Below are 14,415 nucleotides of genomic sequence, written 5' to 3'. Positions count from 1 at the left end.
CACTTCCAAAATTGTGAATTTCCTGGCCCCAGGGTCAGGGGTTCTGGTGTTAGGGTGGGGCTGTATTGATTATATAGGGAAAATGCATAATTTCTTTCCAAATCTTCTTCTCTGCTCCTGGGTATTATTCAAACAAAGGAAGTGCATGGTTATGATAAGGAAGAATACCTCTTCCAAAATTGTGAAATTCATGGCCACTGGGTCATGGGTTCTGGTGAAGAGGGGTGGGGGGTGGGGACTCTAATTGATTATATAGTGAAAATGCATAATTTCTTTCAAAATATTTTTTCTACTACTGCTTATAAAGCAAAGAAACAAGTATATAGTTATGATGAGCAAGGGTTCTTCTTCCAGAATTGTGAGTTTATGGCCCCTGGGTCAGATGTTCTGGTATAAGGGTTGGGCTTTATTTATTCAATAATATAGTGAAAATGTATTTCTTTGAATGCTTCTTCTATGCTTCTGGGCATATTCGAGGCAAACATAGTAAAAGTTTTAATATGCAAAGGTATTTTTACCAGAATTTTGAACACCTGGACCATTTAGTTAAGTGTTCTGGTCCTGGCCAGGGCTCTATTAACTTGTATTCTGCTGAGCAAAGTTATTCCCCTTTGCCATTCACCTTTCATAATTAATCACTGTAAACAATGTATTTGAAAGGTTAACAGAATAAAAGAATTATGCAAGAAAATTTATACAAAAAGTACTTTCATAGTTTTAATGATCAGGTAGACTTGGAAATAATAGATGAATAAAAACAAAAAGACAAAAATAACATCTTTTTAAATGTTCTTCAAAGGCCAAGAGAGGCCAATGTGAGAAGTAATAATATGGGGTTAAAAATAGACATTTTGTTAATAGTCTGCATGGTAATACATGTAGTGATAAATGGGGGACAGATAGATACTAGATCAATTATTTTGTTTATGCTAATCATGCTATTTTTCTTGCTTTTGGGCAAAAAAGCTTCATTTATCAGTTTATGGATCCTCTTAATTGTTGTATAGTACTCAGGTGACCGTTAAGGCCCTTGGGCCTCTTGTTGTAACTTATAGATTAATTTTATCTTAAATACATGTATACAGAACTGAACAAAAAAAAACTTTCTAGCCCTAAATATGAGTTTTCCTAAAGTTATATTCTATCATAATCAGCTAGAAATTATTGATATTTTTTTATTTGATTCAAAATATGTGACCAGACCAAAAGTTTAATCTCTAACATAAAACTGAATTCACATAGTTTTCAAAACTAAAGGTGATGAATGTTGAATGAAATTTAATTATCACATACTATTATTTATTACGCTGTAAATAAACGTTATTTCTTCTGTTGATTCATATAAACAAAAAGTTTCGAGAACAATAAGTATCGATGTTAGACAAAAAATACACCCTCCCATAACTACATCTATTTGAATTTATTTTTTTCTATCAGAAATGTATCTCGCCCTAAGCGCAGAATTATGTGGGTAGGGTGGGGGGAGGGGAGGACTGTCCTAACGGAACAAAGGAACACATGCCTTCGAAACATATACGATAGAGTGAACCGTATAAGAAACTGCATCTATGTTAACTCTTTGTTAAATTGTTGAGCAGTTCAAGTATTGTATATTACATTCATGTGGTAGTAAAAAAAATATTTAAAATCGTTACGCACAGTCAGAAGAGTAGTACTCGAGCAAGGGGCAGGGTCAAATTATGTTTGGACCCCTTCCTCTACTTTTTATACGATTAAATAAACTTTTTGATCACACCTCTTCTCCTCCTGCTCCTCGATTCCGTCAAAATTACCACCTTGCCACCTTTTTTTAATAATTGAAGCGAAACCAGCCAAACTACCAGTTTAAGTGAAGGATCTTTTCTAACAAAAATGTCCCAATTTCGCGTTTATTGTATTATTTAAATAGGTGTTATATTATATAATATGGAGTGACAAATAAAGTATGTCCTGGACTATTCATATATCAAAAGATTTATTTTTTGTTTAATTGTCATCCCCAAGTAACATTTTTTTACATCACTTCCGCAGGGATTCCTTTCTATTAATCATTTGAATTTTTTAAATTAATGATCTAATTTGTTAAAGCGGTATGATCCATGCTATGTTTGATCACCCCTGAAGTGATTGAGAAAGCCGGTAGGGAAACCACTTAATAGTAAATGAAGGTCCAAAATACATGTATTGGAAAGGCACAACCGACTTCGTAGTGCCTCGTAGTGCCTCTTAGGGCTGTGTATTTAGCAAAAAAATTCGATTCGATACGATTTCAATATTTTATAATGCGATATCCGATATATTGGATTCTTTAACACGTCTATCAAAAAAGTCTTATAAATCATTTAATGCATGAATTTTATAAAAACTAATTGTTTGAAAATCCATTTCGAAGGGCTTGTCTCACTGTCTCCGACACGTATCGGAAGTTATTTTATCGATACGATACATTCTTAAATATCGATACGTATCGATATATTGATACAGCCCTAGTGCCTCTGGTCTTATACTTTACTTTATACATCCAATGCGTGCAAATCGTGAGTCGGACACTTTTTTTCCATTTTAATTGGACCACCTCTGTATTTTACCTCAAAATGCATTCTGATCTAATAGAATTTCGGCAGATCTAACCGGTAAACAGGGGTTGCTTACTCCTCCTACACACCTGATTCGACCTCTAGAATTTCCAGGGGTCCGTGTTTATGCCCTGTTCACAGATTTGTATTGTTTGAAGTGTTTATGAGATCGATATTGGTTTGAAAAACATATAATCAGGAAAATAAACTAAACTGAAGGGGGAAATAATAAATTTTGGTTGCTATATGTGTTGGTTGCCTTGGAAACAGTATAATTTTAAAATTTCAGCTACTTTTGAATATTGAACCTAAACAAAGACGAGGAGAACCAAGCTGATTATTTTACACACACACAAAATGTATTCCTTTGCCACTAATGATTTAAGGAAATTATTTGGAGCGTATATATAAATAGGTGGTAACCATGGATACGTTTTAGATTAATTTTACGTGGAGAAAAAGCTCGGTATTCACTAATGCTAAGTATAACATGACTAACCGCAATACCCAACAGTAAAGAACCAATAAAAATGTTTGAATTAATATGAAAATGTTATAGCAATATAATAAGGAACAGATCTAGAGGGGTCAGGGGGCACCCCCTGAATTTTTAGAGCAATTACTTTAAATTTTTTAATGAAAAAGTAGCAGAAAAAATTGATCCCCCAGAAACACGTATCCCTCTTAAAACTGTAAAGTTTTGCCTGTATATAAATAAAGAGGAAAGTGTCTCCCCCAATAGTTTATTTTTTTTTTGGGGGGGGGATTAGGTAGGTTGTTAACACTTTTTCAAAAAATATTTTTAAAGTCTGAAAATTTTTACGAACTTTTCCCCATGGATTAGTTTGTTTTGTCCACCAGTCTACCCCTCAGTAAATTTTTCTTTTGACGCCAATTTTGAGTTCCTGCAATATGATTGGTTGGCGACTCCTCCAACACTGAGAAGTCTCCTAAGCTATACCCAGGGATATAGAATGCTCAGAAATAGCAATATACAGCAGTATGATAAAACGCTTATACACTGGATATGAGTAGGATAGCTCTTACATCGAACCTTTGACAGGAACTTTCCCCCTCGAGAGTAGCTCTTGTCACGGATTTAATAAAAGTGCTATCTAACTCACATCAAGTGGATAATTGCATTTTATTACCCTCCATATGATAAAACCACGTCCCCAGCTTGATTAGAACATAGCAACATTTAATATTGCTTGACAGATGGTGATATTTCAATAAATATTCCAAAACATTGTCAGTGTTACCCTCAATTACATGTACATGCACGTTTTTAAGATAAAGTCTGAAATTGATATCCCTTGAAAATCATTGTTGACCGACATGCAGCCTGGTTTCAAGGGATAATAATTTCACATGTTACCCTAAATAAATCGTGTAATATCTTATTTAAATGTAGTTACAATGCATTGAGAGGAAAATATGGAGAAATGTGTGCACAAAGATACTGCACAGTTATTAATTTTTATTCTGTTACCCGTCGTTATGCATTTTATTCCATTGCTATGTAATGCTACGTAGAGAGCGTGGTTTAAGCTCTCAGTAGATATATAATTTTATTCTTATTGATTAAAAAATTTTAAAGTCAAAAACACTTACATAAGTAAAAATACAAGCAAATAAAAGATAGAAATCCTAATATTTTTTTCAAGGAAGAATGAATTGTTACTCCTATACTTTCATGTCAAATATTGATTTTTGTTTTGAATTTTGATTTGTTCAAAATCATATGTTAAAGTATTATTAATGTATTTAATATTATTTTCCAAATATTTTAATCATTACGATTATAGACATTATAAGACTTTGGCTTAAATGTAGAAACATTCTACTTTCCTTTTTTCAAAGTTGTACTAATTTATAGAGTGACACTGAAAGTGTTCCAGTTGCAATTGTTCACAATTTAAAGCATGTTCGTGGGAACACCTTTACTACGAGTCCCCATGAATGGTGCTTAAATAAGTGCCTTCTCAGGCATTTTACTATTGCAAAAATGACCACGAGTGATTGTTGAATGGAAAAATAATCCTCAGGGAGAAGCTGGGTTTTTAAAAATGGGTATACAACATTTTTGAAAAATTAATTTAAGAGCTTTTAAAAGATCATTTACGTATTTCTGTCTAAACAATTCCTTATAAAATAATAATATGACTATAAGCATGATGCAGCTCTTGTACAAATGGTACAGTCATTATAAAGAAAAAGTTCAATATTGGCATTTTATATAAGGCTTGTTACTGTTTACAAAAGCAATTGGCAGTACATTGGAAGCAAAATATTGCTTGAATCATACTGCCCTAATTCAGGATCCGGAGATGCAAGAATGGATTTAAATATTCAACTGTTCTAACTTTCAGATTATAAAATTAAATCCTGTTAACTTGATTCCATAAATAATGTACTCTTGCTTTAAATTACATAATGCCAAAGCAAAAGTTTTATAGGTGGTTTATTCACATTTCATTAAATACTGTAAGCTTAATCTTATCATTACAGTATGTTTAATTAATATTCTGTATGGAAAGTAGAAAAACAATTTAACCCTTCATTTGCATTCTTATGAAAAAAAAAATAAATCAAGTTAATGTTGTAAAAGGAAAAAAAAACTTTACAGTACTTTTATGGTAAATTTCTATATATTTTCAAGATATTCAATATATTCTGCGATTATGCATGCTACAACTCTGACATATACTTGTCTGCATAAGATTCCTTGCAGAACTAGTAAAGAAGACTGTTTTCATTTATTTTTTGTACAGACTGTGTTCCATACATTTTTTGTGTTTAAGTTTATATTTTATTTAAAGTGTATAAGACACACAAATATTAAAAATGTTTATTTTTCTTCAAGTGTAAACAAATAAAACAAAAAAAAGCACATTGCACATTAACATGATTAAGGAACTTCACATATATTGTGATCGCAAACAGCGTTCCATACTTTTTGTGTAGATGAAGCTAGCGTTTTTCTTGGACACGTACATGAAACACCCAAAGAAAGAATAATTTTCCTTTTGAAACTGAAATAGAAATTGTACTAGGCCTATTGATGGTTTTGTTATTTGTGTGAATAAAGAAATTACCCAAATTCATGCCTAATTGCAGTGTGGGCCCAACCTTATATGTAAAGATTGTACAGTGTAATAGGCCTATGTGGAAGTTCAAGACTTCATTATTATGAAAATTTAAATGTATCATATTTTGTGATTTAGTTATGACTGTATAATAAACTTCAGATTAAAACAGCAACCTTCAATGCCAAATGGGTATTGTTTACATGTCTGTCATAGGAATCTCACATTGAGAACTACGGTGTGCAAATGGGTCATTCTAAATTCATTTTGATCCCCTAATTTTAATCTTTCAATTTCCTAACATTCCCCTGAGTGAATTTTTCTAAACTTTTTATATGTGAGTTACCAAAAGCTTATCTACAAATCTGCATTAAGATATAAACTGTTGCAATTAGTTCTCAAATTCTTGTAGAATGACTGGACTAAAATGTATGTAGAGTAGCATGAGATTTACACTACAACACAACATGTGATAGGCTTGGTGATTTCAAACTTGATTTTTTTCCCTAAAATTTAAGGCACATCTTGATGGTTCGTAGCTCTAGCTTTTCTAACAAAAATTAAACGCTGTATTTTAATAATTAAAAAAAAGAAGATAGTAAGATTGATTGATTTTTGTTGTTTTACGTCAAGTCGGCAGTATTTCAGCCATATTTCGACGACCGATAGCAAGAAAATCCCCAGATAATCACTGTGCATTCCCTTTTCTCGCGAGTACTTATTATCGCGAAATGGCTTTTTAACGTCAAATCGCGAGAAAAATAATTCGTGAGTGGACGGTTGTTCAAGAGATTTTAGTAACATAAAAATTAAAGCGAGTAATTTTATTTCGCGAGTGGAATTACGCAAAAAATATTTACACACGTACATTTAGGAATCTACAGTATTTTAATTGGAGCATCTCATGAACCATCGTAGATGCTATGACATTTTTAAAACATCATACAATTATGACGTTACAATAACAAGTAATATATACTCTCTTTATACAATGAGTGAAGACGTCACAATCACTCTTCTTACTTATACGTAAGAATTCTAAAACCTTAGGGCAGTTATTTGGAAAAAATATAAAATAGATTTTCAATTTATGTTCATTTAAAAAAATAGAATAGCATGGACCTAACGTAACAAGCATTCTGAGAGTACTGCATTAGCAATACTAGTCCCCTACCGGCAAGTGTAATCTGGTTCCCATTGAAAATTGAAAATGCCATAATTCCTTCAAAAATCCGTTGAGCGGAACGAAATGCAAACTTTTAAATATAACTCATCAAGGTACAGTTACTTACCAAAACTCAGTTCAATATCTGCAAGCGTTTCGAAAAAAAAATTGCGGAAAACAGTGATAATTTGAAAAGGTCGTGAATCTGTCAAAAATCATTGAAGCGGAAAGAAATGCAAACTTGATCTGTAACTCATCAAGATACAATCACATACCAAAAATCAGCTCAATGTCTGCAAACATTTAGAAAAAAAGTGCAGAAAACCAAGTGGGACAGACTGACAGACAGACAGACGGACGGACAGACAGACAGACAGACGGACGGACAGACTCAGAGGAAACCTATAGTGCCCTCCAGTTTCACCGGTAGGGGACTAATAACCTTTGAATGGACTTTAACGAAATAGTCTTTGAAGACCAGCAATGAATAAGATGCATAAACTTTACCTCAGAAAAATAATTTTTACTAATAACACTTTCAAAATACAGGCATGTATGAACCTTTTTTTAAAAAAAAAAGAAAAGAAAAGAAAACAAGATGTGTTTGGGAAACATTAAAGCCCCCATATGGCAGCGCAAGACCAAGGTAAAAGTTTTAATATAGGTCAAACTTAAAGGTCACAAGTTCAAAAATGTTGGTGTTGAAATGTGAAAGCCATAACATCATCCATTCAGAAAATATGGCCAAGGTTAAAGTTTCTCAAAAGTAAGTCATACTCTAAAATCGAAAATGATCGTACCAAAGGTCCTGTCACAAGGAATACATAAGTGAAATATGAAAGCCCTAGCACCAACCGTTCAAAAGTTTTAGGCAAGGTTAAAGGTTTTTTCCCAAACGTAGGTCGAACTCAAAGGTCAAGTTCATGAGGTCAAAAATGTTGGTACTCCCAAGAAAGGTCTTGTCACAAGGAATACGCATGTGATAAATTAAAGCCCTAGATCCAACCGTACAAAAGTTATGGCCAAGGTTTAAGTTTTTTAAAAGAAGGTCAAATTTTAAGGTCAAGGTAAAAAGTATTGGTACTTAAAAAAATCGGGGCAAGTGAAATATCAGCAGTCTCATTCAAAGTCATCATTTCGTAAGTTCTATGGTCGATACAATGAGCTTGTCGGCAAATACAATTTATCATTGAGTTAAATGCTGACTGACATTTTTCATACTGGTTGTTGGGCCATTGTTTGCAAGCTGAGTTGTCGGCGGATTTTACCGTTATTTCCCGATCGTGGCGGGGGCGCACGGCGGGTGTGACAGGTCGGCGGAGGGTGCTCGCCCTCCATGGCATCTGATCCCGCCTCTGATGTTTTGGAGGTCCGTGTTTGCTCTGCTCCTATTTTGTATTGTTTAATGGACTTTTGGGCTTGGGTGCTGTTCGTTGTCTCCATATATTTCATACACATGTAAAATATAATAACCCTAGTAACAACCGTTCAAAAGCAATGGTCAAAGTTAAAGATGTAAAGTAGGTCAAAATACAAGGTCAAAATTGTTTGAACTCTAGGTCTAAATTTGAAGCCTTTATACCAGTATCTGGTGACATTCCATATAATGAAATATATGGAGATAACGAACAGTAATCGAGCTCAAAAGTCCATTAAACAATACAAAATAGGAGCAGAGCAAACCACAAGATGAAACACTTCCTTTAAGTTTGGCTTAATGGTGGCTTATAGGTCTTTAATGATGGCTTAATGATTGTCTTTAAGTCACCATTAAGCACCTTTAAGCTACATTTAAGAAATAAATACACCATCATTAAGTTTCCATTAAGCCATCTCAAAGTCCTTAATGGATGCTTAAAGGTAGCTTAATGGTAGCCTCTAGACAATCATTAAGGCACCATCAAGCCACAATTAAGCCAGACTTATAGGTGCTTAATGTCCAAACTCCATTAAGCTACCATTAAACCACCTTTAAGCCACCATTAAGTCACCATTACGCAGTCGATAAAACTGTTTTTACTTGTTAAATATTATTTTTATAATGATTTCTTCACAAAAATTATAAATGTCGAGTTTATACATTTGTTAATTCAGCGAAAATAATGTAAAAGAAAGAAAATTAAAAAAAAAATGAAAAAAAACATTCCCAATAGGATTCGATCCCACGACCTTTTGATTTGAGGGCAAATGCATTAACCACTGAGCTATTGATGCTGTTGAAATTGAAGTGAAATATAAAGTCTCTATCATTAACAAAACTTGTTTGGAATGGTTACAGGTACCTGTACATGTAATTTTTTCCTGATGTTTATATTTATTAATCAATAATACGAATAATTATATATATATATATATATATATATATATATATATATATATATATATATATATATATATATATATATATATATATATATTAGAAATTTTGATAAATTTTTATATTGCATTAATATTTCTTAGCCGTGGACCGGAGTTCGGTCTGATGGTGTGAAAAAAATTGATTTTAAGTGACTGAATTCCTCCTGTTATTCGCAGATTTATAAGCATGAAAAGATTGAAATTCAACAGATTTAACAAAATTTTGTTATTAAAAAGGAATATATCATCGAAAGAGAACGATTGGGAAAAAACAGATTATAGTTCTTATAAATACGCTGCGGGTATTTACGATTTTTGACAGTCTTTGCGTAATAATTAAGTTATAAAGTATTTTTGTAACATATCATCTTCAGTTTTAATTCTTTTTATATCATTATTGGTATCAAAATAATTGTCTTTTTGTGTACAATCATAATTTCTAATTTGTTATATGCTTGCGTAAAATTTTAAGTTTTGTAAAAAAAAGAGCATCAAAATCTGTCACTGTACGTTCCCGTGTATAGTTTCCTGTTGATTGACCGGGGACTGGTGGGGACACCTAATTAAGGTCTACTGTCTAACTAGCGGATATACTGTACACTGATTATTTTACCCCACTTCTCAATGTGTATAAATCTGGCCGGATACCCTGTTTCATCTGATCTTCTGAAAATTGATTTTGAAATAACAATCATTGAAGACCTACTATATTTTGATCAATTCTTACTTCTGCATTATTTTAAATAAATTCTTATTTCTACAGTATTTTAAAAGAAAGGAAAAAATAATGGCACTTTACTACGAATTAATTCAAATTATTCATGAATTAATTCAAAGATTGGCAATTTAATCTATACCTATATATTTTTTTAATATCTTAAACATTTCTCTACCCAAAGAAAATTTAAGAGACTTAGAGATATTCCAGGAGAAAATGACTCTAATTACATTTCCTAATTCGGCAGTGGAACGTGGCTCTCCAAACACGAAAGAAAAATATGTGATTTTTTTTTAAAATTAATATATATTATGTATTTATGGATAAAAATAATTTTAAAACAAGTATTCAAACAAACTGATTTTAGGGAGCAAAAATTTTAAGGCATTTGGTGAAGCTGTTCTCAGTTCCCGAGTTATACGCATTGACAAAGATGTTAGAAATAGCGAGAAAAAAATTATGAATCGAATATTAAGTATTTGCGTAAATGATACTGAAACAACTTCAAACTTAACAATTAATTAAGTTTGAACATTAAGTCACCATTAAGCTGCAGCTTAAAGGTGGCTTAATGGTAGCTTAATGAAGTTTGGACATTAAGCACCTAGAAGCTGCAGCTTAATGGTGGCTTAAAGGAATTAAATTCTATAAGCCACCATTAAGCCACCATTTAGCGATTGCTTAAAGATGTTCTTTCGTCCTGTGAACACGGACCTCCAAACATCAGAGGTGGGATCAGGTGCCATGGAGGAGTGAGCATCCCCTGCCGACCGGTCACACCCGCCGTGTGCTCCTTGTCATGATCGGGAAATAACGGAAAAATCCGTCGACAATTCAGTGTGTAAATAATGGCCTAACAATTAGTATGAAAAACGTCAGTCAGCATTTGACTCAATGATAAATTGTATTTGCTGACAATGTCATTGCATCGACCATAGAACTTACGAAATGATGACTTTAAACGAGACTTTATAAGTGAAAAAAATCTTACAAGGGACAAAAACTATAATCTCTCTTTATCTCTCTTCCCTCCCTTTTCTTCTGTCTTTCTTTACTTCTTTATCTTTCTCTATATCTCATCTATTTTTCTCATTTTTCCTCTTTTCAATTCTGTTAAAATTGTTATATTTTAATCCTTTTCAAAACATTTTTACCTTTCACGGTAGCTCAGTCGGAAGAGCGCTCGCTTCGTGGTCGGGAGGTCGTGTGTTCGAATCTCTTCCGCAACTGACCTAAGTCGATAAAAATGGGTAGCAACTGTTCCTTCGCAATGCGCTCGGCACCTTGAAGTGAAAGTTGCAAATCCTTCGGATGAGACCTTAAAAACCGAGGTCCCGTGTCACGGCAGACGTTGGCACGATAAAGATCCCTCACTGCTCAATGGCCCTAAGTAAAGGTCAAAATTTGAAGCCCTTCACCAGTATATGGTGACATCTCTATATGAGTGAAAAATTCTCGAAACAACATACAATCAATCAATCAAAACATTTTTAAAAAAAAATACGCTTAAAAGGTTGATCGACTGGAATATAAAAAAAAAACAACTCAAAGTTGATGTTCCTAATCAAGATAAATTGTATTCCATTTTGCGTGTAGCTTAACCTTGGTTCATCCTCATCATACTCACATAGGCAGAATGTGTAGCATAAAAAATAATGACTGAGTGTTCTTAGCCACAAGCCGAGTCGAGAAGAAAAGTTGCTTTGTGTAAATCAGAATAAAACTTGCGTAGTAAAATGTATGGTGCATTTCTTTCAAATGATTTCCGCTTTGGTATGAGCATCAATTTTGATCTAAAATAAATAAGGACATTGTCAAACAAGCATAAATTATTAAGAAAATGACTAGAAACAGTCTATCGAGGACACAAGCTAGCTCTTTCCATTCACGTTTCAGGGAATCAGAACGTTGTTCCTCCTGGACACGCATATCATTTTCCTGGATGATTCTTCTCAGAACCACCTGCAACATTTCTTCAAGTAAGACAAGGTCTTTTTTTCTATCAGGTGAGTGTCGTTCTGCATCAAGTTCATGTGTTCCATTGAAGCGGTGCCTGAGAGAACTTTCGTCTGTTCCATCTGCCCTGTAGTCATGTCCTTGCTAAAATATTCACATAAATGTACCTCACAAAACATAAGAAGTTAGAAAGAGTCACAATATTTATGAAATTACAGAATATCTCTTTTGTCATCACAGGAAATACACAGTGGTTAGAGCGTCTACTCTAGAGTCGCGAAGTAAGGAGTTGATCCTTACATCGCGGGTTCGAATCCCACTGTGGGACGTGGGGACTGGTCCTTCGGATGAGACCGTATAAACCGAGGCCCCGTGTCGCACTAGGTGCTGGCACGAAAAAGATCCCTCACTGCTCAATGGCCGTAAGTGCCGAGTATAGGACAAAATTTGCAGCTCTCCACCGGCAAGTGGTGGCGTCTCCATATGAGTGAAAAATTCTCGAGAAGGACGTTAAACAACATTCAAACAAACAAAAACCGTATGTTCGGGTTTCCTTACCAGAAAATCCGTCATTTAAACTGATAAATATGTGTTGCTCTTTGTTTGTACATATTGCAGGTTACTACTTACATTTTATGGTTAAAATTCAAAATTAAAACATAATTACATGTATGGGGAAAAAGGTTGGAAGGAAGCCAACATATAATCCAATATGTATGACAAATGACTGCTAAAACTAAATAATGTACTGAGTAAAGTACTTTTTACGTTTAATTCTATACTAGCATAATAGCATCAAAATATGATTTACATACAATAGAAATTCAGTCGAAAAAAAAGGATGAATATGTACTGTTCTAAATGAATGACCATTTGTTTTGATAATAATATAGTATATATGAAAAAAAAAAATATATCAGTAACAGTTTCATTTTCTCTTTTAAAAAAATGTATATCGGAGATACCCATAAACGTTGAGCCTCTATGTTTACATTTTTCTTAACATTATTACTTGTATTGCGAGTGGAGGACGTTCATTAATGTGAACTTAGCTAGAATGTATAATAAAAGAGACATAACTGAAATAATATCATTTTGCAAAAATGAATTGTTTAAAGAAATAACCTAAAGGTTCATTTTTGATTCGTTGGAGGTGAAAGCCGACAAAGGACTACCCGATATTTCTTAAAAGCAAATATCTGTACCTGCTTTACATCGGGTCATTTGAGATTTCAATTTAAGGTATTCCATCCCAAATAGCAACAGATTCAATGAAATTGAATACATAACAGATGTGTAGGGGTTGAATACTTAGTAAATTTAGACATAATTGAATTCCCATTTATTATTATTAACAAGAGTAAGGGTGGGATGTGTCCTAATTTATGGCCTTGAATTTTGGTAAGAGTTATCTCCCTCTGTTTTTTTAATCAAAAAATTAATTTTAAGGTCAAGATCTAGTAAATGACATTAGACTAACTGTTTGGTGCTAGATCCATTATGACATCATAATCAATTTCAACTTTCTTTTTCCCGTACCTTACGGCTCTAATATAATTATGTAGAAAATAAAGTATTTTCATGGAATTCAATTTGAAATCATGTGAAAAATAATCCCGATACCTATATTCAATACTATTTTTAAAAAAAGGCCAAGAACATGCAAATTACCGTTTTCTGAGAGACTGTAGGCAATCTGGATACATTTCCATTGTCTGATATGGAAAAAACTTCGTATTTGACTGGTGATTTTTCGCCTTCTTTGCCTACAAATTATGCCCCGAAACACCTTATTTGATCAAGCTAAAGTTATAAAGCATCATTAAATGAATTTATTTCTCAAATTTGAGAAATCTGTAGGCACCTTTCATTAACTAGATCTTGACCTTAAAAGATCTTATCTGGTAAAAAATCGTTTTCAATTGTTATTCTATTTCTAATGTTTTAAGGCATCTTTCCACTTCAGTATTTACTCATATTCTTACTATTTGAATTTCAATTTTTAAAAAATCGCTTGTTCCCATAGACTTCAATGCAATCTTTGTTAATTAATTACTGTTAAGTTAATTACATTTTTTGAAACTTTCTCTTAGTTAATCCTTATCTACTGTAAAATGCTTTTAAATCAATATTGGAGCATTATGTAAGTAATGGACATTAAAGGATAGAGAATTTGATCCTATTAGGCTTGGAAAACCTTAAATGTTTCACTTTAATATCCAAAATATTCAGCCTGAATCACTTGGGTAGGTGCATGCCATTATTATACCTGGACATCTGGATCCCTTTGCTTTGGGTTTTCTTTTACAGAAATAGAAATACAGAGAAATCGAGACAGGATTCCAAAGCAGATTCTTTTAAGAATAACTGGAACTTCACGGCCACTGTCACCATAGTGATAAACGTTCATAGTTACTGCATTGATACTTATGGAAAGGGAGATAAGAAAGGTTGATATTCCATAATATAAACCTAAAAGTGAAATAATATGACTGTTCAAAAGATATTAATAAAATTTATCAAGGTATAAAAGTGAGAAAGAGAGAGAGTTTT

At 33.0% G+C, this 14,415-nt stretch overlaps 1 protein-coding gene across 1 annotated transcript; it reads right to left on the bottom strand.

Moving 5' to 3' along the window:
- Nucleotides 1–11,688: 11,688 nt before the first annotated feature.
- Nucleotides 11,689–14,272, bottom strand: LOC133194974 (acetylcholine receptor subunit beta-like). Its single transcript, XM_061330867.1, has 2 exons — nucleotides 14,132–14,272; nucleotides 11,689–12,006 (listed from the first exon to the last, which is right to left on the bottom strand). The coding sequence occupies exons 1-2, from the start codon at nucleotides 14,270–14,272 to the stop codon at nucleotides 11,689–11,691; spliced, it is 459 nt and encodes a 152-aa protein (XP_061186851.1).
- Nucleotides 14,273–14,415: the final 143 nt, after the last annotated feature.

The sequence above is a fragment of the Saccostrea echinata genome, unplaced genomic scaffold, assembly GCF_033153115.1.
Source record: "Saccostrea echinata isolate AGI-Se365-2 ecotype Australia unplaced genomic scaffold, CSIRO_AGI_Sech_v1 ptg000029l, whole genome shotgun sequence".
Classification (NCBI taxonomy): Eukaryota; Metazoa; Mollusca; class Bivalvia; order Ostreida; family Ostreidae; genus Saccostrea; species Saccostrea echinata.
Note: the sequence above shows the minus strand (reverse complement) of the source record. Positions and strands in the feature narration are given on the sequence as shown.

What these genes read in the sequence shown, in the direction of transcription:
- LOC133194974 (XM_061330867.1), bottom strand. Translation starts at nt 14,272, where the DNA reads ATGAACGTTTATCACTATGGTGACAGTGGCCGTGAAGTTCCAGTTATT. An exon ending in AAAGGGATCCAGATGTCCAG is followed by an intron (nt 12,007 to 14,131) that starts GTATAATAATGG and finishes TGAATATTTTAG; the next exon opens with CAAGGACATGACTACAGGGC.